The sequence below is a fragment of the Puntigrus tetrazona genome, chromosome 15 (genome assembly GCF_018831695.1).
Source record: "Puntigrus tetrazona isolate hp1 chromosome 15, ASM1883169v1, whole genome shotgun sequence".
Classification (NCBI taxonomy): Eukaryota; Metazoa; Chordata; class Actinopteri; order Cypriniformes; family Cyprinidae; genus Puntigrus; species Puntigrus tetrazona.
In genome coordinates, this window is record NC_056713.1 from 9,440,859 (window position 1) to 9,463,113 (window position 22,255).

At 36.6% G+C, this 22,255-nt stretch overlaps 1 protein-coding gene across 1 annotated transcript in view; it reads left to right on the forward strand.

Annotated features, from left to right (window-relative positions):
• nectin3a (nectin cell adhesion molecule 3a) overlaps nt 1–22,255 on the forward strand; it is a 30,868-nt gene that overhangs the window by 2,843 nt on the left and 5,770 nt on the right. Inside the window, exons 2-5 of the mRNA XM_043258143.1 lie at nt 15,269–15,616; nt 19,547–19,846; nt 21,809–21,926; nt 22,098–22,249. Coding sequence (XP_043114078.1) covers nt 15,269–15,616; nt 19,547–19,846; nt 21,809–21,926; nt 22,098–22,249 — 918 coding nt within the window. The remainder of the gene's footprint in view (nt 1–15,268; nt 15,617–19,546; nt 19,847–21,808; nt 21,927–22,097; nt 22,250–22,255) is intronic.

Consider the following 22,255-nt stretch of genomic DNA (forward strand, 5'->3'; position numbering starts at 1 on the left):
TAAAAGATCCTTTTGAAGGAGGTCCATCAGGAAATGACTATTAGACTTTATTGTGAGCCGAGGCGGCACGGAGCGCAAGCCATGAGCGCAGAGAAGCATTTCGCTGTGGACGTCTTCCATCCTGGAAGATGTGATAATCAGAGGCTCTGTAACTGGGCTGCTCTCCATTAAACAATGTAATGCAGTAACCTTCGGCCCTGGGAAAGTGCTGTTCCTTGTTATGAGTGTATTTACTTTGTTGAAAAGACCGAGGTTGCTGAACACAGGCATGCGTTGTTTTTTTGGATGATGGATTTCCTGTCAGGCTTCTTAACTAGCTGGCTTCTCCTGGTCAGACAGCTAGTAAAATGCGCCGGTGGTGAATATGATGGTATAGCTGGTATGGTGTTTCACTTTAGCTTTAGCTTCAAGCCAGAATTGGGTCTGGAGCCTAAAACCTTACTGGAAACATTTTTCCAGATCTATTAATTATTCATAAAAAATGAAGTTCGTACGTACAGTGAATTCTCTCTTTATTTTCAGCTCAATATTGTCTGTAATAAAAACAATGTTCTGTTAATTTAAAAATTTCATTCATTTTATTTTATTTAATTTACATGACGTAAAATCTGAGAATTTATTTTTTATTGCAAGTAAATTTTTTTTTCAGTTCGTCTGCTTTAAGTTTGAGCTATTTTCAGTATAATAACCCAAAGCTAGGTTGTAAAATGCCTTTTTACTTTGAAAATAGTTTGATTGTTTTATATATTTAAAAATATATATTTTTAATATACAGTAAGAATTGTGCATGTGCTTGAAAACGTTAATAATAATTAAATGCATTACAATCCAACTCCTATACAGTTACTTCTTCAATAATGAGCATGTTTCTTATTTTCTGAACGCGTTTAAATCATTTGTGGTATTTTGAGTTAATGTGTTGATAAATATGTTTAATATGTGATACAGTTGCGTTTGTATTACACAGAATAGTGTTTTATTAAATAATTGCAAATTAATTAATAAAGAAACTTACTGTAAAAATTTTTTTTTTTTTTTTATTAAAGTTTTTTAATATATATATATATATATATATATATATATATATATATATATATTTTTTTTTTTTTTTTTTTATATATATATATATATATATATATATATATATATATATTTTTTTTTTTTTTTTTTTTTTTTTTTTTACAGTGTTTCAAAAGAAAAATCAAAACGTTAAATGACTCAGTAATGTGTGCCATCTTGATTAAATACTTAGCATTTCACTAAAATCACTTACAATGCTTATATGCATTAATATCAGATCGCTGCAGTACATGCACACACCGTATTTAGAGGTGCGTCTCTCATCTGCATGGTGTTGAACATCCTCTAGTTTCCTTACAAAATCAAATCCATCTGTTCATATTGCTCTGAGAGCCCCCTCTGTCTGGGCATTGGAACAAAGAGGGCATTTTATGTGCAATGATCTTCCATGCTGTCTTTGTAATTGTTAGTTGCTGTGGAAGTTTTTAACGAGGGCTACCAGGCAGGAACACGGTCCATGCGCTGTGATGTTGATGAGGCCTCAGCTGCGTTCTCTTTAGCTGTTGATGTATGAGGTAATCACAGGGACATGGAGGGTGTGGGGTCCTTATGGTCCTGCAGAGACATCAAGGTTGTTTTGCTGCATTTTATTTATATTGTAAATGTGGCCGCATGCTGCCCCGCGAGAGCATGAGTCCATGATTGTGTATGACAGGGAAGCTTTATTGTAGAACTTGCAATGATTATTCAGCAGCCTTATAAGGATTTCCTGTTGATCTTGGTTAACTTCTGACAGGAATAGGCTTTGGTGGGCGAACCTTCAGAGACTTGAGTAGACTGAATTATGTGTCCTGTATTACCACCACCATTTGAGATAATGTGATATGGGTCAATGACATAAGTGTCATAAGTGTCAACAATAAAGAGAATTCTTAAAAAATAAAAATCTACCTTAAAAACACATGCAATTTTAATATTTGAAATATAAACATATAAATGTATGTATTTTTATAATAAACTGTACTCATCTTTCAAATATCGTAAATTAATTTTGGGCGAGTTACACTTTGCTCATTAAAAAAAGTTTTACAAAAAGTGATCGTTATAATATAATTTCTGCTTTTATTTTTTTTCCTGTATATGTATGTCTGGCTGTGCGAAATGATTGTTACGAGAGGGGTGACATTTTACGTGACATTTTAATGGACAGAGAAAGGCTAAACCTTTTAAGAACTTATCATTTTTAAATCGTATATAATGAAGTCACATAAATGATACGATGGTGGAATGCATTTTAAAAATGTATAGATATGGGAAACATATCATATTTGTTTTTTTTTTTACATTATCAGCATCTTTTTGTTGTTGTTGTTCTTTTATCTGTAGCTTCACCATCTATATCAAATGTAAACGGACACTTGCGGTATAATCTTTCCCACCTGTGCTAATGTTGCTTGGTCACACAGGTGGAGAAGGTATTAAATCAGTGGGATTTGACAAGCAGGCAAACTTAAGGACAAAGCACTCAAGGTGGGTGGTATTGGTTTTCGATACCGATTAGTGTTCTGCTCTCCCATTTGTGGACAGGCTGAAGAAGAAAAGGGGAGTGTGCAGAGAAAGTAAACTAAGCCTATTGTATTTTCTGTTGACCGAACTGCTGCATTGCTTTGCTCTTTAATTCAGTCTTGTTTGTGTGTCCTTCCCTTTGTGACATCTTGAGGGTCCTGTGTCTTTGTTGGCAACGTTTCAACCCCCTGAAAGCCTTGAGAAGCAACGCTCATCTTTTGATTTTGGCACTTCCTAGACTTCTTTCAGTCGATTTATTTTGGAGGACATATAGAGGGTTCGGACATTCCTGTTGTTTCGCAAACCGAATGTGTGCGCTGATCTAAATAACGCAAACAGATTTTCACACTTCTTTTGTTTGAATAGACCTCTTCAGTTGCTTCAGCTCTGCTTCCTGTTGGTGTATGCATGAACACTAAGACTCAAAAGGGAAGGAAAACAGTTCTCGGTGAGTTTGGGAAGGAAGTCAAAAGCCCAGCCCTTCTGTGTTCAGATAGCGTGCTGTTCTGTGAAGCCTCATTAACAGCTCACATTCCCTACCTTAGTCACCTTGTTTCGAAACTCACATTTTAATCAGTCGTTCAGGAATAACGCTTAATGTAACGCATTTAAAATGAGCTTTCAGCTTGGATTTCAAGCTAGGAACGTTTTTTCAGAACAATGTGGTATTCTGAGGAAATTGTTTACTCAAAGCGAGAGAATAGTGGCTCTTTATAAACTGCAAAAGGAAGTCTTACGGGTCAGGAAGGTGCTAAATTTAGAGTTTCCAACATTATTTAGAATGAGAGCAATTGTACTTAAGCTGAACTATGGTTTCTATGTTCTATGTCAGACTCAGAGTCACCAAATTATGGAAGCCCGTTTCCACCTCTGAATAAAAAATAAAAAAGGTAATTGCGACTTTTTATCTCACAATTCTGACATGTGTGAGAATTTAAAGTGTCACTTTCAAACTAAATGTAGTCACCAGCACACAACATAGAAGCACTCTTTTAGTCCGTTGGAGCGGAGCGGTGGCCCTTTTTCTAACCTCTGTTACCCAGCTCCTAAATTACCCACTGTTCATTCACACACAAGGATGAATAACACGGGCACAGAAAAATTCTCCACCACTAATAAGCAATTTAACCTTGCATTGTTTGCCTTTGACCCCCTCTCGTAATGTTAAGGGCATCTTACGGAAAGCATTCTTTCTTTTGCTTCAAAAGATGCCAAGAAGTCAAGATGACAAGTGGAGCGTTGCTTGCGCTCACTGCAGACTAACAAGTCTAAGTAAAGACTTCATTGTTTGAGTCTCGAATTTGGTGTGAAGGGGCGGCAATGTCTGACATCTTTAATGCTAACATTATTGATTCCTTTTTTCCTTTAAGTGCTGGTCTTTAATCAGATGCGATGGGTTAAAAAAAAGACTTGCAATACAGAGCGAGAGGAAGCGTTCCTCAGGAAGAAGGAAATGTTCAGGGAGCCGACTGAAGGGAGGAGGCCTGTCAGAATGTTTGTGTTTTATTTGAATTAAGTTGGACGTTTTCTTGGCACATAGATAATTGTTTCATTGTTTCCAAGGAAGTAAATATATCAGCTTTCAGATGTTTTTATGACTAATAAGAATATGATTAACATATGTAACCAAATATCAATAAACACAAGTCAGGTGGCCTTAAAACGTTGATTTGCACAATCAGAACTATAGGTCTGTGAGTCTTTCTGTGATGTTTTTCTTCTTTTTTCCAAAAAAAATAATTACAATGTGATTTTGTTTGGATTAAAACAGGCGTTTTGAGAAATGAAACATATTTCTCGAGTTCACTCTCCAACACTAATGTAAAATTAAGTGCAAAGAGAATGAATTACGTTTTTGCTTTATCTTGGTATTTTATCACAAGTATCCAGTACCCGCTTTAAGTTATTTTAGTAACCATGAATTCACTAGTTCCGTATCTGTCAGTGACTACGAGCTATGTCGTGATGACAGACTGTGGGTCTTGCTTGGAGCCCTGATTAGCTCTGATTAAGAAAACTTGAAAATTTGGCAAATGGTTAACTAATCCTGACCCAATCCCTGTCACAGGGGTATAAATAGGCCACAGGTGTAACCACTCATCAGATTTAGCTTCTGAGCCGAGCATTTGCGCAGGACTGCCACGCGAAAGCTCACTGCTACAAACGAGGAAGAGTTGGAGACAGAAGTTGTTCCTGGTGGCGTTACAACACGATCAGTGGCGTCCCTGTTCATCAGCGATTCCCCTGGGTGTTTCACTAAAAAAGCAATTTCTGAACACGGCCGTTTCACGTCTGCTGGCCAAGCTGCCTCTGCCTTGCATGCCATGTCACGGCGCGGTGTCTCTGGAAGGTGATGTCCACTCTGGTGGCCCAAGAGCGCCATCTATGGCTCAACCTGGCCGAGATGCGTGATGCTGACAAGATTTGTTTCTTGGAGGCTCCCATCTCCCAGACTGGGCTATTTAGCGACAATGTCGAGGACTTTGCTCAGCAGTTCTCGGCAGTACAGAAGCAGACTAAGGCGACTCAACACATCCTTCCCCCGGCGTGACCCTCCATTTGCCACTGCTCCACTGCGAGGTTCCCCCTCAGCCTGCTCGTCGCCGATGGCACCCTCCTGCGGCGTCCATACCTGCTCCGCCCTGTACTGAGACCCAGTCCAGGTCAGCACATTGTCATTGCTGTCCTCCTGGCAAAGGATGAAATCAAGCTGGTCCCTCCAGCTGAGGTGAAGGCGGCGGTCTTCAAACAATCATGGATCTGTGTGTTTTGAATCGGGCCCTTCACTAGCTTCCATTTAAAATGCTCACGCAGAAACGCATTACCAAGTGCATTCAAGTCCAGAACTGGTTTGCAGCGATCACCTTAAGGATGCATATTTCCAGGTCTCAATTTTTCCTTGAAACAGATAGTTTCTTTGGTTTGCATTCGAGGGTCGAGCCTGGCAGTACAAAGTCCTTCCCTTCGGGTTTTCCCTGTTCCCCCGTGTCTTCCAGAGGATTGTGGAGAGCAGTCTAGCCCCGTTAAGGGAAGTGGATGTCAGACTCCTCGATTATCTCGACGACTGGCTCATTCTGGCCCAGTCACGAGATCAGTTGTGCGAGCACAGGGACCTTGTGCTTCAGCACCTCTGCCAATTGGGGCTTCGGGTCAAAATAGTTTAATTATATTTATATGATATTTTCTGGTAAGCTTAACTATTGTTCTTTTATGCATGTAAAGATAAAATCAATGTAGTTAGTTTCCATTACAATTTTATTTTTAAATGCTCCAATTCACAGCAGCTCGGACTACTTACTCCTCTTTTACTCGATTAACTGAAATGGTGAATGCTACACAGTAGCTTGGTTTCCATCAAAAGTTGCGAATTTAACTTTTGCACAAAATTGGAATTTCGCATAAAACATTTGCATACAAGCAGATGAAACACGCATTTCTGCTGTTTGGGAACACACTTGTGCAATCCTGGGAGGCATTTATACAGAAATACTTTGAGAGACAGACATAACATTTCCGATGCTGTGGAACAAGATCCATCCACTGATTAGTCAGGATTTGTCGTCCCATAGCGTCATAAGTCACAAGCTAAGAGGAATTTATTAGCAAAATTAATTTCCATCTGAATTTCCCATTATTTGAATAAACTGGGTTTTTTTCGCACAACCAAGAAAATTTTTTTTAATTCTAAATTCAACGTTTCCATCACTCTTTTCTGGACCATATTTGCAATATGCTTTTCCAGCTCCCATTATTCACATTAACCATTTTCAAAAACTACCTCAAGTCAGCTTAAAAAAATATTTTCTTTTTGATTATTTAATTATTATATTAAGCCTGTAATACACTGTGCGATTTTACAATCTGAAGAGATTCTCAAAACACTTGGCATCATACACTTACCGGCTCTGACTAAACGTTTCATAACCTTCGACTGTATAAAATCAAAGGCTGAAGCTAAAAATCTGAGTCTGGCTCTGACTTTGCTCAACAAGCTTTAACTTGTAAAATTCAAAAATCAGTATTCCAGGCTTTAGAGCGTTTTTAGTCTAAATTCAGCATTTCCATTAATCACTTCTAATGCGATACTTAAAAGATTATAATGTCTATGCATTTTATATTCAGTGTGAAACACAGCAGTCATTGATACAATAAGCCACTGGTCTGTGTTATTAAACAGTTATTAATATGTTGTTAATGTTTCACAAACAATGCTCCTGTGTTATGTTAATGATATGAAAGCCCCACCCCCAAGTTGACAGGATTGGTTACATGTTTGTGATTAAAGGAAATGGAGCTGTTTCAAATTAAACTTGTTCCAATTTAAGGGGAAAAATGCTTTGCAAATGTGTTGACTAATGAATTTTCAAATAGATTGTCTTCAAATATTTTAAAAACAAGTAAGTAAACAAGTAAGTGACTTGATCAAACCCCCTACCTCTAAGTTCATACACACTTGTCTCATTAATACCAGAAGACTAGCATGGCTATAGCCTTACAGCGCATTACTGGTTTAGTGGACTGAAGTTATTCTTGTTTCACAGCGTGACAACATTTTGTTTTTGAGAAAAGCCGTTTCAGCAATGCCCTTTTTTCTCAGTCTGTGGTTTTACTCCCACGTAGATTGATTCTTAGGACAGAGAGTTTTCTTTGGGGCATCCAACCACAAAGATTTTTAAATATTTATGATTTCCTTTTGGAAACCAATATAATCATCCTTAATGCATTCAACATTTATACAAGCCTTAAGCACACTGTCTCTTTTCTGCACAGTAGTGTCTGTCTGTACGGCCAGCCATCAGATCGTATTAGGGTCATGAACTTTGATAACTTTATTTTCTCTTCCTCTTTTGGCATGAGTAGTTGGGTCGGTGAGACTCTCTAGCAGAGTGGTTCCTCTCACTAAACTCAATGACCGTAGCACATGGCTACAAACAGCATAGCTAATTACCATGGTATGTCAAGTACAGCTGTTGCATGTCACGTCTCTTTAGTCTCTGACATTCATTATTACACCATTGGCATTGTGACCGAAGGTGAGGCAATTCAATTAAAGTCACAGTGTCTTCTCACTCAAGCTCCCATCTAATGAAGACTGACGGCAAGCTGAAACGATGCTGTTTCTGTCGTTGGTCCTTTTAAATTTAACAGCTTTAGTCTGGAATCAAAGTTGTTTAACCACAACTATTTATTTGTTTTTTGGTCATGCACATTAGCGGTCAAACTTCTTTTTTTATCACCCCTTTTCTGCATGGATAAGATAGCTGAGCTTGAAATGCATAGTTATACTAAAATTAATACTTTACATTTTCAATATTACTTTGTTCCAATTATGTGTGTGTGTTATTTTAATATTAGTTAAATTGTACTCTAGATGTCCTGTTCATTTTAGTGCTATAAAACAATTAATCATCAGTATGTGTGCATTTATTATGTATACATACAATATGCATTTTGAAAATATTTACGTGTATTTAAGTATCTGTAATTATATTCAGGAAATGTATATTATAAATAAATATAATATATAGATATAACATTCTTTCTGAAATATGTAGATGCATGTGTGTGTATTTATATAGATAATAAATATACACAGCACACAGTATATATTATGCAAAAACTTTCATTTTGCATGTGATTAATCGCAATTAATCATAATCGTAGTTCATTTATATGAGCTTTTATTGCTGTATTTTCTGTTTTCATTGTAATTTTAAAATTTCAGTCAGTATCATTTCTCATTTTTATTAGTTTCATTTCTATTCTTCATTAATTTATATTTCAGTCTTGGTTTACTACTAAGTTTACTACACTTCAAACTGACCTTGTTTCAGTTCATTTCCATTGCCATATTTTCACATTTAGTTTCGCCAATTTATTTGAGCACAGTTAACAAAAATTAATATTAATATTAAAATTAATTTAATAATGTAATTTGCAACAATGACGTTCCATTTTCAATGCAAAGAAATCATAAAAGTAGTCCGTAAAGCTTTGAATTTAATCCAAATATTACATCTTCTTAGTTTTTTGTTGTTGTGTTTTTTTTTTTTTTTTGAGGAACACATACACATTTTAAGTTATTCACTAAAAGTCTTACTTCTCCAGATCCCCGTTCATTTTTATCGCAGAAAAACAATCGTGAAAATTCTTCAATTGTTTTAATTTTGCCTTCTACAGAAAGAAAGCAATACAGGACTGGAAAGAATCAGCGATAACTAAATAATGACGAAACGATGGGTGAACTTCTTCTCGTAAAGTTTCTTATATCTTTTATAGTGCGCTTCTGGTGACGTTCATCACCTCTCCACCGCCGCCATGACATTAACAAAGCATTCATTTAAAACGTTCTCCTTGGTCTTCTCTTGCCACATCACCGTGGTCTTAAAAAACAGCTCTAATCCGAGAGAGCTGTTGCGTGCAAAAGAAGAGTTTGGCCTCATGTGTTTCCTGCATTTTTTTTCAAGAAAATCTGAAAGTAGGGGATGCATCGGCCGGTTTTCCCCTCCCGGTGACCTGACGAAAAGACCAGGGGCTCTGGGACAACTCTTCCCACACCGAAATGAAGTTTCACAAGAGAGTGAGGTCAGGTTCGGATCTCGGTTCACGCTGGGGCATTTGGCGCGTGAGACGAGGACTGGAATGCCTAGTGGAGAGCTCGGATATACCGTCGGACCCCATGAACAGCTTGTAGCACTTAGTGATGTCAGGAGAGAGAAAAACAAACACGAGGAAGGCTTCAAAGGCCGGGCATATCTCTTTCATTAATTCATTTCTGATTTGTTTCCCCTCGTTTCCTTCTTGTTCTCACTCATCCTCGCCGTTCCGTGCAGCGACCTTTCGATTTGTTCCTCATTACGCCTTCGCCAATTCTTTTCATTTAATGCAGTCACACTACACCTCTCGTTTCCGATCGAGTCTTTAAAATCTGATTGGCAGAGTCGGGCTGGCCCTTAGATGACTTCGACCAGGCCTGCGTGCTTTTTGAAGTTTTATGTATTGTTAAGCCGGGCCTGGATTGAGGTAATGATGGAAGCATTCGGATTATGATATCCCTAAGCAAAGTTTGCGTGCTTGTGAGGGGAAAAATGGTAATTGGATCCATACATTGCCTTTTAATAACTTAAATGACAGATCTAAGACTTTTTCATTTTTCTGTCTTTTTACGTGTTTACAACTAATGCAGTGAACACTCATTTGGACTTCATTCAGGTATCTGAGGCTGAGGCCATCTGTTCATCTCTACTGAAAGAGACAAATATCTATGGCTATACTGCGGCATATAAGATTTTTTAAAGAACTATAAATATTCAGGGTTGCATGTGACTTAATTGCTAACTGTAACAGCATCTGTGGCCAGAACAAAAAAAAACGATCTATGAGGTGTATACATAGCAGTATTAAACTAACACACTCTTATGGAAATTTGGAAATTTGTAATTGGTGTACTTTTTGGTGAATTTGTATGTTTTATTACAATCTTCTTAGTGATTACACTCCTCTGTCAGTTAGATTTAGGGGTCAACCATCATGCTTTTTTTTATGTTTTCACATTAATTAAATACTTTGAATTCCGATTAAATTTCAACTTCCAACTTGTTAAATAGTTACATTTGGGTTATGTCAAACTGTATTTGTATACACTTTTTTATATTATACTTTTTAAATAAATTTATTAAGCATGAATTTAAATAAAATGTTTTGTGATTTATTTTTAATTTTTAATTTTTTTAGACTGAAGTACATTTTTTAGAATGATTCTCTAATGGGTTTTTTTGCTTGGTTGTTTTTTTTTGTGAGAACTGATGAACTCTTATTTGGTTTTACTAAAACTTAAATTATTTTTCAAATTAATTATTTTAAATAATGAAAAATAACCTAAAAACGTTACAAAAACTACACACCAAAATGACTAAACTTTGAAATTTAAAATAAAAAATAATACTAAAATATATATATATATATATATATATATATATATATATATATATATATATATATATATATATATATATATATAATTATATGAAACTAAAATCTAAAAGATATATAAATAGCAGATATTTATATTTATATCACAGATGATAAGGGTGGTTCTGCTTAGTGAATAATTAGTGAATTACTACAATAATCAAGTTTTTTTTTAAAGTAAGTCAAATTCATACATTCGCACGCCAGTGTACTGTGATCTCTTAATGTGATTCGAATGAATCAGTTATGATTTAAACAAATGAAAAACATATATCAGTGTAGTTAACAGATTTTTGTTAAGACCATGTTTAATTAAATTATTATCATTATGACTTTCCTCACTAGGAGTAATTAGTTTTGTCATTATCTTCTTAGTAAAAGCCTGTGTGTGGTCTATGTAACCATCATTTGAAATAATTATTTGAAGTGTCATAATCTCATAATTTGGTATGTATTCCGTAAATGCACTAAAAGAATTGTCATTAAGGAACCAGAAGCTAGTTTCCTACCGTCGATAGAGCCATATTCCTTTAATTCTGGTTTAATCAGGGGGATCTGTGGCAAAATTCAGATTCTTTGTGGATGTGGACTTTGTGGACTGTGTAGCATACCGCAAATTTCATCACGGGGGTGCGTATAGGTTTTTGGAGTTGTTTTCACAGCCGACTGGAGGCCGATATTTTTGTCAGTGTGTGTTCGTTATCCTCCCTGATGAGCACCGTCGGATGTGTGTGTTCGTGTGTGTGTGTGTACGTGACAGGGCAGGGTTGCGAGGTCAGCGGTGGGTTGGCTGGTAGACAGGTGACAGCTGCTCTCACAGCTCAGACCGCGGTGAAGTGGAGACAGCACAGACTGCCCTAAACACAACAAACATGCACAGGGCAACCATAAACATCAAGCATAAATAACAGGCCCGTACGCTTGCATGTTCGATGCCGTTTGATTCAGTTTTTTTCAATGGTAAAGTGATAAAACTATATTAGGTTAGTGCTTGAAATCAGGGTGTACGCATTCGCGCAACTCCATTACTGCCGGCATTGAAGAAAAAAGGGTACCAAGAGTAAAAATTATGTCTCTTTGCATCCTAAGAACTCTAAATCCCTTTGCGCTCACCTGTTTTTTGATGTGGCGGCCTGGCATCAAACGTCAGACCACATCTGAAGTTTGCCTGGTCTTAAGTTTTGTTGATGGTTAAGCACAATTTTAAGCTACATTCATTATAACTAGTCATTATAACTGCAGGTAAAACCTAGGGTTCATCACTGAACAGCAGCAGTTTTAGTTGAAAGTCACTTTGATTTATAATGTAAAAAAAGGGTTAAATAGCTAGAAGCGCTAACATTTGTCAATCTTCATTTGTTCTGGTTGTAAGTGCAGTGGTTCTCAAACTTTTTGACTCCGAGGTCCCCCCGATGTCCAACACAGTATTTAAATCTTAGAATTTCAAAGGAAATTGCTAGCATTTATAAATTCAATTAATTATAATTATATATATATATATATATATATATATATATATATATATATATATATATATATATATATATATATATATACGTTTTTGCTTGTGTGTATACTGTGTGCATTTTTTATGATATACGAATACGCACACATTCATGGATATATTTCAGAAAAATAAATGTTTATTTGTAGTATATTTATATATAATATAAATATATGCTATGTGTGTGGGTTTATGCATATATTATGTAAGCAAAAACATTTATTTTGCATGCGATTAGTCACGATTAACCATTTGACAGCACTAAAAACAATATTTATTTCAAGTAAATGTTTCATTTGGGTTAGACATCCTGCACCCCAGACCTTATTCTCTGGAGCCCCTAGATTCACCACCCTATTTTTTACAAATGTATTTATTCCTTTCCAGTACATTTTTAAAAAAAATACTATGATAGTTTTGGGCAAAGAAAGTCTGTTTATATCTGTTTGCCAGTGGTCTGTGTGTTCTTGCATTGAGCCCGTGCTATTTTTGAAATGTTGGTCTTTGCACACCAGCAAACGTTTTCGTCTGTTTCGTCTCGCCTTTCTTTCTTTTTTTCTTTTTCCCCAGCATTTTTTTTCTTACATCATGAGCATTGTATTTTTTAAGACCGTCACATTTCGAGAGCCTTCCAATCTTCCCTATCCTTGCATTCACTGTTTTTTAACACAAGGCATGTCCTGTTTGAACGGATGCAAAGAAAAGCACTTGACCCTATTTATAAATAGCTTCCCGAATGACTTATTTTTTAATATGCGTATGTTGCTATAGAATGCAAACAGATTAGGAGTGAAATACGGGGTGAGAATAGATCTGTCTATTTAACAAAACAGTAAAAAATGAGTCTTGAAGGTAAACCGGTGTGCCCTAAGCTTAGTTTGTTGATTGACGTAAATGTCTCTGTAACAATCTCAGCGTGAATTGAAATGGGTGATCCTCTTGCCTCAGCAAATTTGGTATTCAAGCAGTCAGCCAGATTGCAGTGTAGCCTCTCTCATACACACACACCCTCCCTCTCTCCGTCTTTGTGTGTGTGTGTGTGTGGTGGTATTCTTGCAATTACAGGGTGGGCAGGGGAACAGGCAGAGGGAGAGCCTGCACCCATACAGGCATGATATAATAGCAGAGGTTTACCACTAGTATGCAGCTGCCAAGGTTTCAAAATATCAGCCACTATTTAGTGCCTCCATAGACCCACTTTTTATGACATGGTCTCGTATACCCAGCCTATGTATTTTAAATAGTACGGGTTTTACCTTGTGACTGTTTTGATGGTAGGAACACTTCTTAGCACAGTCATTTGTAAAAACAGCATTAAATGCGCTAACTTCTTTTTAAAAGAGGAAAGCCTCGCGTCTCGATTAACAGTTTTTCCATCCGAAATGCAGCAGTTTGTGGGCTTTAATGACTGAGGCGATTTTATTTTCACTGCTCGGCGTTTCTCTCAGAATATGTTTTGCACAGCTCCCATTCTGTAGCCTATAATTTTTCTGCGTTTTCCAGTGATCTTCACGGAAATCGCGTTCTTTTGTTTTGCTTTCAGGACACCACGATTTCTTGCATGAAGCCAAGCTGCAGTCTGTTGTTGTTTACCAACCAAGATCGGCTGTTGAAGGGATAGCCCAAAAATGAAAATCCTCTTGTTGTTTCAAACCTGTTGTGGAGCACAAAAGATCCAGTGTTGTTTTGGACCCCGCTGGCTTTCGCTTTATGAACAAAACAAAAAAAACTGGTATTTTGCTACCTAGTAAAGACTTTTACATTTGTTATGAATTTTATTTCAAGTAAATGTTGCTTTAAACTTGCTATTCATCAAATAATCGTCAAAATAATTAAAACCAGCACAACCGTTTTCATGAGTGATACAATGAAACGATGCTTGAGCAGCAATCGGCATATTAGAATGATTTCTCAAGGATCATGTGACACTGGAGAAATGCATTTTACAATATATATATCAATAAAAAACCTGTACGTTTTGCCTGGTTTTCCCACTGGTTTTATACATATTTATACGGTAGCATTAAAGCTAACAGAATTTGTTGGGACCCTATATGGACCCTGTCTGATCTCCTCTTCCCGACACCTTTTTTAAATCAATCTCTTCCATTGTAAATTTAACTGCCAGCTCATCAGAATATCATGTTTACATGAATCAGCAAATAACTCCAGTGTGTTCAAATAAACATGCAAAGGGCACCGATTAAAGAGGCCTATTAAACGGTAAAAAAAAAATCCTAAATTGGCTGTTGGGTGTTTTTCATCTTGTTCCAGCGGCTTTTATTGGGCGAGGTGCTCAGACGGTTAGCGGAGAGGACAGTCGGAGCGTCCCGCAGTGTGACGCGGGGGTCTGTATGGTGCTCATTACGGATGTGAAGCACGGGCTGTGTGGCACAGCCTGCTGCGGCAGAGAAGGAAGGCCTCCCGCACGGGGCGTAATTAAGGCTGGGGAAAACACGAGCCCTCATTATCTGCTCTACGAGATCTCCTACTACTGTACTTCAGTTATGACCTTTCAAGGGTTCACCTGATGGAAGTGATGTCAGCAAGATTAGACAGATGGAACTGGTTAAGAGCATATAGGGTTTTAAATGGATTCAAAGCGGTTTTCTGCGAGATGTTGTCCTCGATTTGCTGAGTCGTTTAAAAACGATTTTAAGGCCCGTACACACCAAGCGTGATCGCTATAAAGATAACGATAATGATATAGTTCTAAAAAATCGTTCTTAGATTAAAGCGATATCGTTGGAATTTTTTTCCAGCTGATGAACGATACAAACATTGACAGCCAATCAGAATCCACTCTGAGAATTTAAAGCGACAGACGCACATACGTTTGAATAAACGAAAAGTAATATCGCTCACTGGCGTGGATAAGTGGCATTTACCTCAGGTGCTAAACAAAAAACCAAACAAATCAAAACTTCTTCTTTACTAGCATCGATGGTTCAATGAAGAACCTTTAAGATTTCTGGAACCTTTCCATTCCACGAATGGTTCTTTTATAGTGGAAATGTTTTTTTTTTTTTTTAAAATGTTCTTCATGCTAATTAAAAAAATGGTTATTTTGAGAACTGTTTACTGAGAGGTTCTTTAAGAAACCAAAAATGGTTCTTAAGTTTAAATTGCTCCAATGTCGAATGGAAATTTTGGCTACTGTTAATCTGTTTCCTAAATCATTCTTCCTGATGATCTGTATCTCTCCAGGTGTGTGGGCCAACAAGGTTGTGGTTCCAGAGCAGGTGACTGCAGTGCTGGGGAAAAACGTTACTTTGACCTGCAGAGTGGAGGTCAGCACAAACCTCAGTCTGACCCAGAGTTCCTGGGAACGCCGTCTTCCCTCCGGCACCGTAACTTTGGCTGTCTTCAATCCCCAATACGGGATCTCCGTAGCTGACGAGTACAGCAAACGAGTGCACTTCATCAAGCCCTCAGTGCATGATGTATCCATTGTCCTGCACGGCGTGGGGTTTGCAGACATCGGGACATACACTTGTAAAGTCGTCACGTTCCAACTTGGAAACATGCAAGCATCTACAACTGTAGACATTATGGGTGAGTATATCTTTGTGAACAGTTTGTACACTATGTACTTTTACAGGTGAATTCCTTGAAGCAAATTATTTTGTAAAACAATAGAATCCACCTGAACCCCAATAGTTCAGAATATTTCATACATTTTTATATATTAATTTATTCGGTCGTTCATTAATGCATGCATTTATTTTTCCCACATTTATTTGGTTCTAAGCTCAAAAAGGTGTTAACAATAATAAAGCTCATGTATTTATTTATGCATTTAGTTACACAAGGAACTTAAAAGTGATTAACTGGCATCCAAAAAAGACTGGAATTATAGGGAAGTTATTTAGAAGCTTCTGTTGAAATGGCTTATTTTTGTAGATTGTAATTATAGAAAGGGCTGGAAACACCCTTCGCAGAGCCCCTAAGTGAAACGGAGCGTTGTCAAGCGCTACAGAGATGACAAAAATATGTGTCACACACTAGCATGATAACAAATTCCTTCTATGTTGATTTGTGGGGTGCCGTTTTTTCTCCTTATTCATTTCCTGCATTCCTGGCAAAACAAGAAAACAGAAGCGTATCTTATCTCTATTATAAGTGTTAAAACTTCTGAATTGTATCGATCCAGGCTGAAACGGCATTACTGATTTAGACGTTAAAACAAAGCCCTATTAGTCCTTGGCATATTCACAAAATTTACCCAAACCTCTAAAATTATAAAGTCGCTGGCCAATAAGCTGTTTCGGGTTCGTGTGTTTTTTGCACACAAGCTTCAATCCGCCATCCCTTTTCTTGTGAATTTAACAATGATGAATCATCGGAATGACTTCTCAATGACCGTGTGAATTTTTACAATAAAACACATCAGATGCGGCACGCAAGCTGAGCGGTATAATTTGTACCCACAGTTCATTCTTTCCTTTTTTTTTTTACATAATTACTTTGCTTTCACTTGGAGTCCATTATAATGGCACAATTGTTTGGGGAACTGTGGTTTTGGCGACAGCCCTGGTCTGCAGCCCAGAGCTGGAATGTTTTAGGTCTGGGTTTGTGTGTGTGTGTGTGTGTGTGTGTGTGTCTGGGGGCGACAGTGACCCGGCCCTAATTCCTGCCCCGTCTAATGATAAATCAATACTCAAAACCTCTCTTGGGGCTTCAGCCACCCACAACCTGCACGTCAAGGGTTGGGTTTGAATGAGTTGCCAAGATGAGTCAGCAGAGCTCCAGCGTGATGCAGATGGCATGCACTTCAGGTTCGATGAATGCAGGGAGGGTCTGATTTCGGCACTGGGCTGTCAGCGCTCTGTGATACGCTGTGGGTCCCCATCATTCAGGTGCCGCGGGGCTATATTTAGAGATAGGGGTCCCTGGGGTTATTTCGATTTCTTGTGTACCGGAGTGGCCTGTAAACGGAGTAGAACAGGTGTGTGGAGCAGACGGCCTTGCGTGTTGGATTAAGTTGACGTTCCTGGCCAAACTGTTTCTTAAGAGCGCAGCTGTTGCAATTCTCTTGGGAGAGTGATGGAGAAAGGAAAGAGGGAAAAGGACAAATTTATGGAGTATTGATATGATTTTATAATAACACTTTACAATGAGGTGCCATTAGTTAGCATCAGTTCATGTATGCAATACATACATTTATTAAAGTATTTATTAATCTTTGTTAATGTTAGTTAATAAAAATACAATAATTCATAGTTGGTTCATGTTAGCTCACAGTGCGTTAACTAATGTTAACAAACACAACTAGTGTTTTTAATGCATTAGTCAATGCTGAAATGAACATTTACTTAGATTAATAAATGCTGTATTGTACATGCATAGTTTATGTCTACTAATGCTGTTAACTAATAAATCTTATTGTAAAGTGTTACCTATTTTATTAATAAAGGGTATTAAGATTTTAGTTTAGTTTTATTCTATGTTATATGGTTTTAATCAACATTAAATCAATTAAAAGAGACATTAAAGATGTTTGTAATATTACAAAAATATTTAAAAAGAGGTTCTGTGAAACTTTTTTTTTTTTTTTAAATTAATTTGATAAATTAATTAAAAATATTAAGCAGCAAATCTGAATATAAATGTTTCTGGTTGGAATGATATCTGAAGACTGGAGTAATGATGCTTAAATTAATACATTTATGAAATTAATATAATTATATTTCACAATTACAGTTTTTACTGTATGTTTAAACTAAAACTGAGAGAGCATGAGAAACTTCTTCCACAAATATTTAAAATATTTGAATAGTAGCGAATGTGACAGTATCAGCATTATTATCAATATATTATATTGCCATTAATGAGTAGCCATTAAATATAATTGTAGTGTTATTAATTTATTACTCATATCTGTGAGTTTTTTAAATAATTTATTTAAAATTACTACATAAAATATAACAGCGATGTGTAAATGTTTGCTTAAAACAAATTATAAATTTGCACTATATAGTTTGAATTAGAAGTAGTAGTAGTAGTAGTAGTAAAATTAGTAATGAGGGTGGTAGTGGTATTTTAAAGAAGAGTTAACAATTACTATGTTGGCATGTTTTTCCTAATTTCATGTAATTACAAAACATGATATCATATTTAGTGTATTTGTTGACTATTTTATAATGCATATGCCAAAGTAGGGAGTTGTATACAGGTTTGCTGGCGGTGTATAGTGTAGCATGAGGATATATGGACCACATTTATGAGGTCACAAACTGAATTTGCACAGAAAATTGAAATCGTACGCTGGCTTGTAGTGTGAATGCAACCTTTGAGGTGACTGGTCTCTTAGCTAATGTTATTTCAGAAATAAAAACAATGGCTGAAATTGAATCAGTTGTTTTAATTCAAGCAGTGTGGGGTTTTGTTGCTCAGGGCAGCTGAACATTTCACAATGATTGATTCGGCTGTAATACGCAACGTGTCTTTCCTTTTGTTCACTTAAATCCATGTGGACTCTCGCAATAATATTAAGACACTAATATGCCACTTTTCTGTAGAGACAGAAGCCACTCAGACGCACTCAGGGATGTTGTTGTACTCCTACCTCAGCACTCAGTAATTTCAGATCATCCATTTTTAATGTGAATTTGTAGGGTTGGTGTAATAAATCCATTCTGAGTGTAGTAAGGCCCGTTTCCACCCTTTACATGGTCTCTTTTTTCCCCTTACTTCTTTATTTATTCATCTTGGTGTATATCATCTGGTACGGTCGATATCAGTAACTCATTTTGTATAGGTTTTTTTTCTGGCCCTTCCATATTTTTTTTCCGTTTTCTCAAGGCACATGTATTTTCAGTAATCTTATAGCCAAGTAATTTATTTTTATTTACTTGTATCTAAAATGCATCTTATATTATTTTTAAAGTATGTAAAAGCAGTAATGTATAGTAACATAGTATAGTATTATAATTGTAATTAATTGCTTTCTATTTAAATATATTCCAACGTATATTCACCCATAGAGTTAAACAGTTTTGCCGTTTTCGAATCCATTCAGCCGATCTCTGGGTCTGGTGTTAGCACTTTTAGCATAGCTTAGCATAGATCATTGAATCTGATTAGACCGTTAGCATCATTTCAATGCTCTTCCTATTTAAAACTTGACTCTTCTAAAATGTAAAATGAAAAGTTGTGATTTTCTAGGCTGATATAGCTAGGAACTCTACTCTCATTGCGGCGTAATAATCAGTGCTGTGGACTATTTTCAGGCAATTTTCAATGTTTCTTGATCATTAGACCGGAATGAGAGTATAGATGCTAAATTTATCAACCTGGTAAAATCGCAACTTTTCTTTTTACGTCTGTCTCAGTACACAATGCAACCATGACCGTTGAAACTCTTTGGTCTTTTTGAGCGTGATGCTAATGGTCTAATCAGAATGGAAGATCTTTGCTAATCTACAGTTAAAAGTGCTCCGCCAGAGCTTATTTTAAAATTTCTTACTCTTTTTCTCTCTTTAGTGGAGCCAAAGGTCTACGTGTCTCCTGGCTCCTTGTCTCTGTCGGATGGAGAGGGTGAAACTCTGGTGGCGACATGTACAGCTGAAAGGGGCCGTCCGGCAGCAGAGGTCTTCTGGGAATCAGACCTGCCAGGCAAGACGGAGGTCGTCACGCGGCTGGAGCCCGAAGGCACTACCACTACTCTAGTACGCTACAATTGGGCGCCCACCCGGGACGCTTTTGGCCGGTCCCTCAGCTGCGTTGTACGTCACCCGGCCCTATCCAAGGATTTCCGCATTCCCTACCGGCTCAATGTGTTTTGTGAGTGTGAATTACTTTTAATATAGTTTTGTATCTCCCTGGAGGAGAAGAGGCCCTGATTGCTCACTTTTGCCACTCTCAAAAATCACAAGATGTCAATTTAGAAATAATTTTAACATCTTAATCTTCAGCGTGCTTCACTTTGGCATACTGAACTGTTGGCCGCTGTCCGTTTGAACGGCACGCTGCTTAATGGAGGCGCTTTATGAAATATTGATCCGAGCGCGGCAAGGGCAGCAACAGGAGCGGAAATACAAGTGAGGGAGTTCATACTGACAGAAGGAGGCTTTAGTACTCAATAAATCACACGTTGCCTTCCAAAGTGTTTCAAAGTGAGAAAACTACTTTTGAGTTTTACAATCCCATGCATTTATTATCACTAATGGTTTTATCATAGACAAAGCTGACCATGCAAACAATACAAGATTTTGATTTCTTATTGAGGACTTTTACATATATTTAGTGAAATTTAACATATGCTTAACATTAGAACAAAACTATGGTTAAGAAATCTACATGTCTTAATTTTATACATTAGCAGTTTTTAAACTCTCATTCTCCTCGAGTAGAATTTAATCACACATAATATTGTAAAAAAATAAATAAATATATATATATATATATATATATATATATATATATATATATATATATATATATATATATATATAAACAATGCTTTAAAGTATAAAAAAAAAAATGTAAAGCTGAATTTAAGCAGAATTGTACTCGTCTTCGGTGTCACATGACCTTTAAATTGAGAGATATTTATGCATGAAATTAAAAAAAAATTATAATCCATTTAAAAAAGTTCAATTCAAGATGAAAGTGTATGTATCTACATTGTAATTAAAGTGTACTTAATCAATAAAGTACTGTTTAGTATAAGGTTACTACATTTTAGGGTTAGGGTTCAAGGTTAGTACCTAGTTATTACCCATATATGTTGCAAAGGCTATAATAACACATGTACATGCCATTTTTTAGTATTTAGTATACATCTCTCTTAGTATTGTGCTGTTCAAACAATTTTTAGTGTAGAATACTTTATATAAACCAGAAAGATTTACAGAATCCTTAAAATGCAGTGTTTAGCGTTTAATGTTTAGACTTGAACGCTGAATATTTTGATGAGAATTTGATCGTGTTGTTGTTATATAGACTCTCAAGGCTCTCTGTTTCACTCCTGAATATTCTTCCCATATCACACATCAGTTTATTTTCTCAGCCACAGCTAAGCCTCAGTATCCTGAGGTTTCTGTGTAATTGAGTTAGCCAATCACATGTCCCCTTGCTGTTTCTGGGACTCACGTCCATAGCGTGAGAATGATTTCATGCTCAATTTTAAAATCTTATAAAAATAATAAGAATTTCATTGCTTAGAAATTTTTCTTTACTGAATACTACATTAGGTGAATTTCCAAAGTAGCATTTATATTGATTAAAGGGATAGGATAGTTTCCCCCCCCCCAAAAAAAAAAAATATATAATTCTGCCATTATTTACTCTAGAAATAGTTTACGTTTTTGTTTCAAGCCTGTATGACTTTCTCTGCCATTGAACATAAAATGAGAATAATTAAAAATCTTCCACATAGCTATAATTTGGGTTAAGAACAGTTAGGGTTACACAAGTCATATTTTCATTGTATAGAAAAGAAATGCTTTTTGGGGGGCAAATACCATTTAAGTGTTGATGATGATATCTAAAAATGAATAGCAAATTAATTTAATAGATACATTTTAACCTTTATCATTAAATTAACGTACAAACTAGAGGTCCCTTATGCCGTTTATGTAACAAAATTATTAGAGATATATAAATTAACATGTACTGGATTTTAATTTGACAAACTCTTTTATTTTAATCTTAATTCACCTGTATATAGTAAAAGTTGATTGCATAAAATATGTGTCGGTCTTACTATTTCTTCATGCAGCATTGATTTAAATTATGTTGCAGTTGCTCCAGATGTTATGGTGATGGGCCAGCAGGACTCGTGGTACGTGGGACAAAGAAATGTACAGCTGGACTGTAGAGCCAATGCCAACCCACCTGCTCCCTTTTACCTCTGGACCAGGTCTGTGCACAAAGCTTGCTACTGCTAGTCTTATTGGACATGTCGGTGCAATGGTAAACCTCAGCTCCATTGTGTTAAAAGAGAATTCAAGGTTATTTCAGGGTGGCGTCTTGCTGGAAAAACTTGTCAGCAAGCTCTAAATGGATAACCGTGTCTTTTGTCACTCCTCAGACTGGACGGCCCAATGCCTGCAGGTGTGGACTCTTCTAATGGCAGCCTGGTGTTTACTCGTCCTTTAGAGCCGAACGACTCTGGACAATACAGGTGTGAAGTTCAGAACGACGTTGGACAGAGCTTTAAGGATGTACGCTTCCTGGTACAAGGTGAGG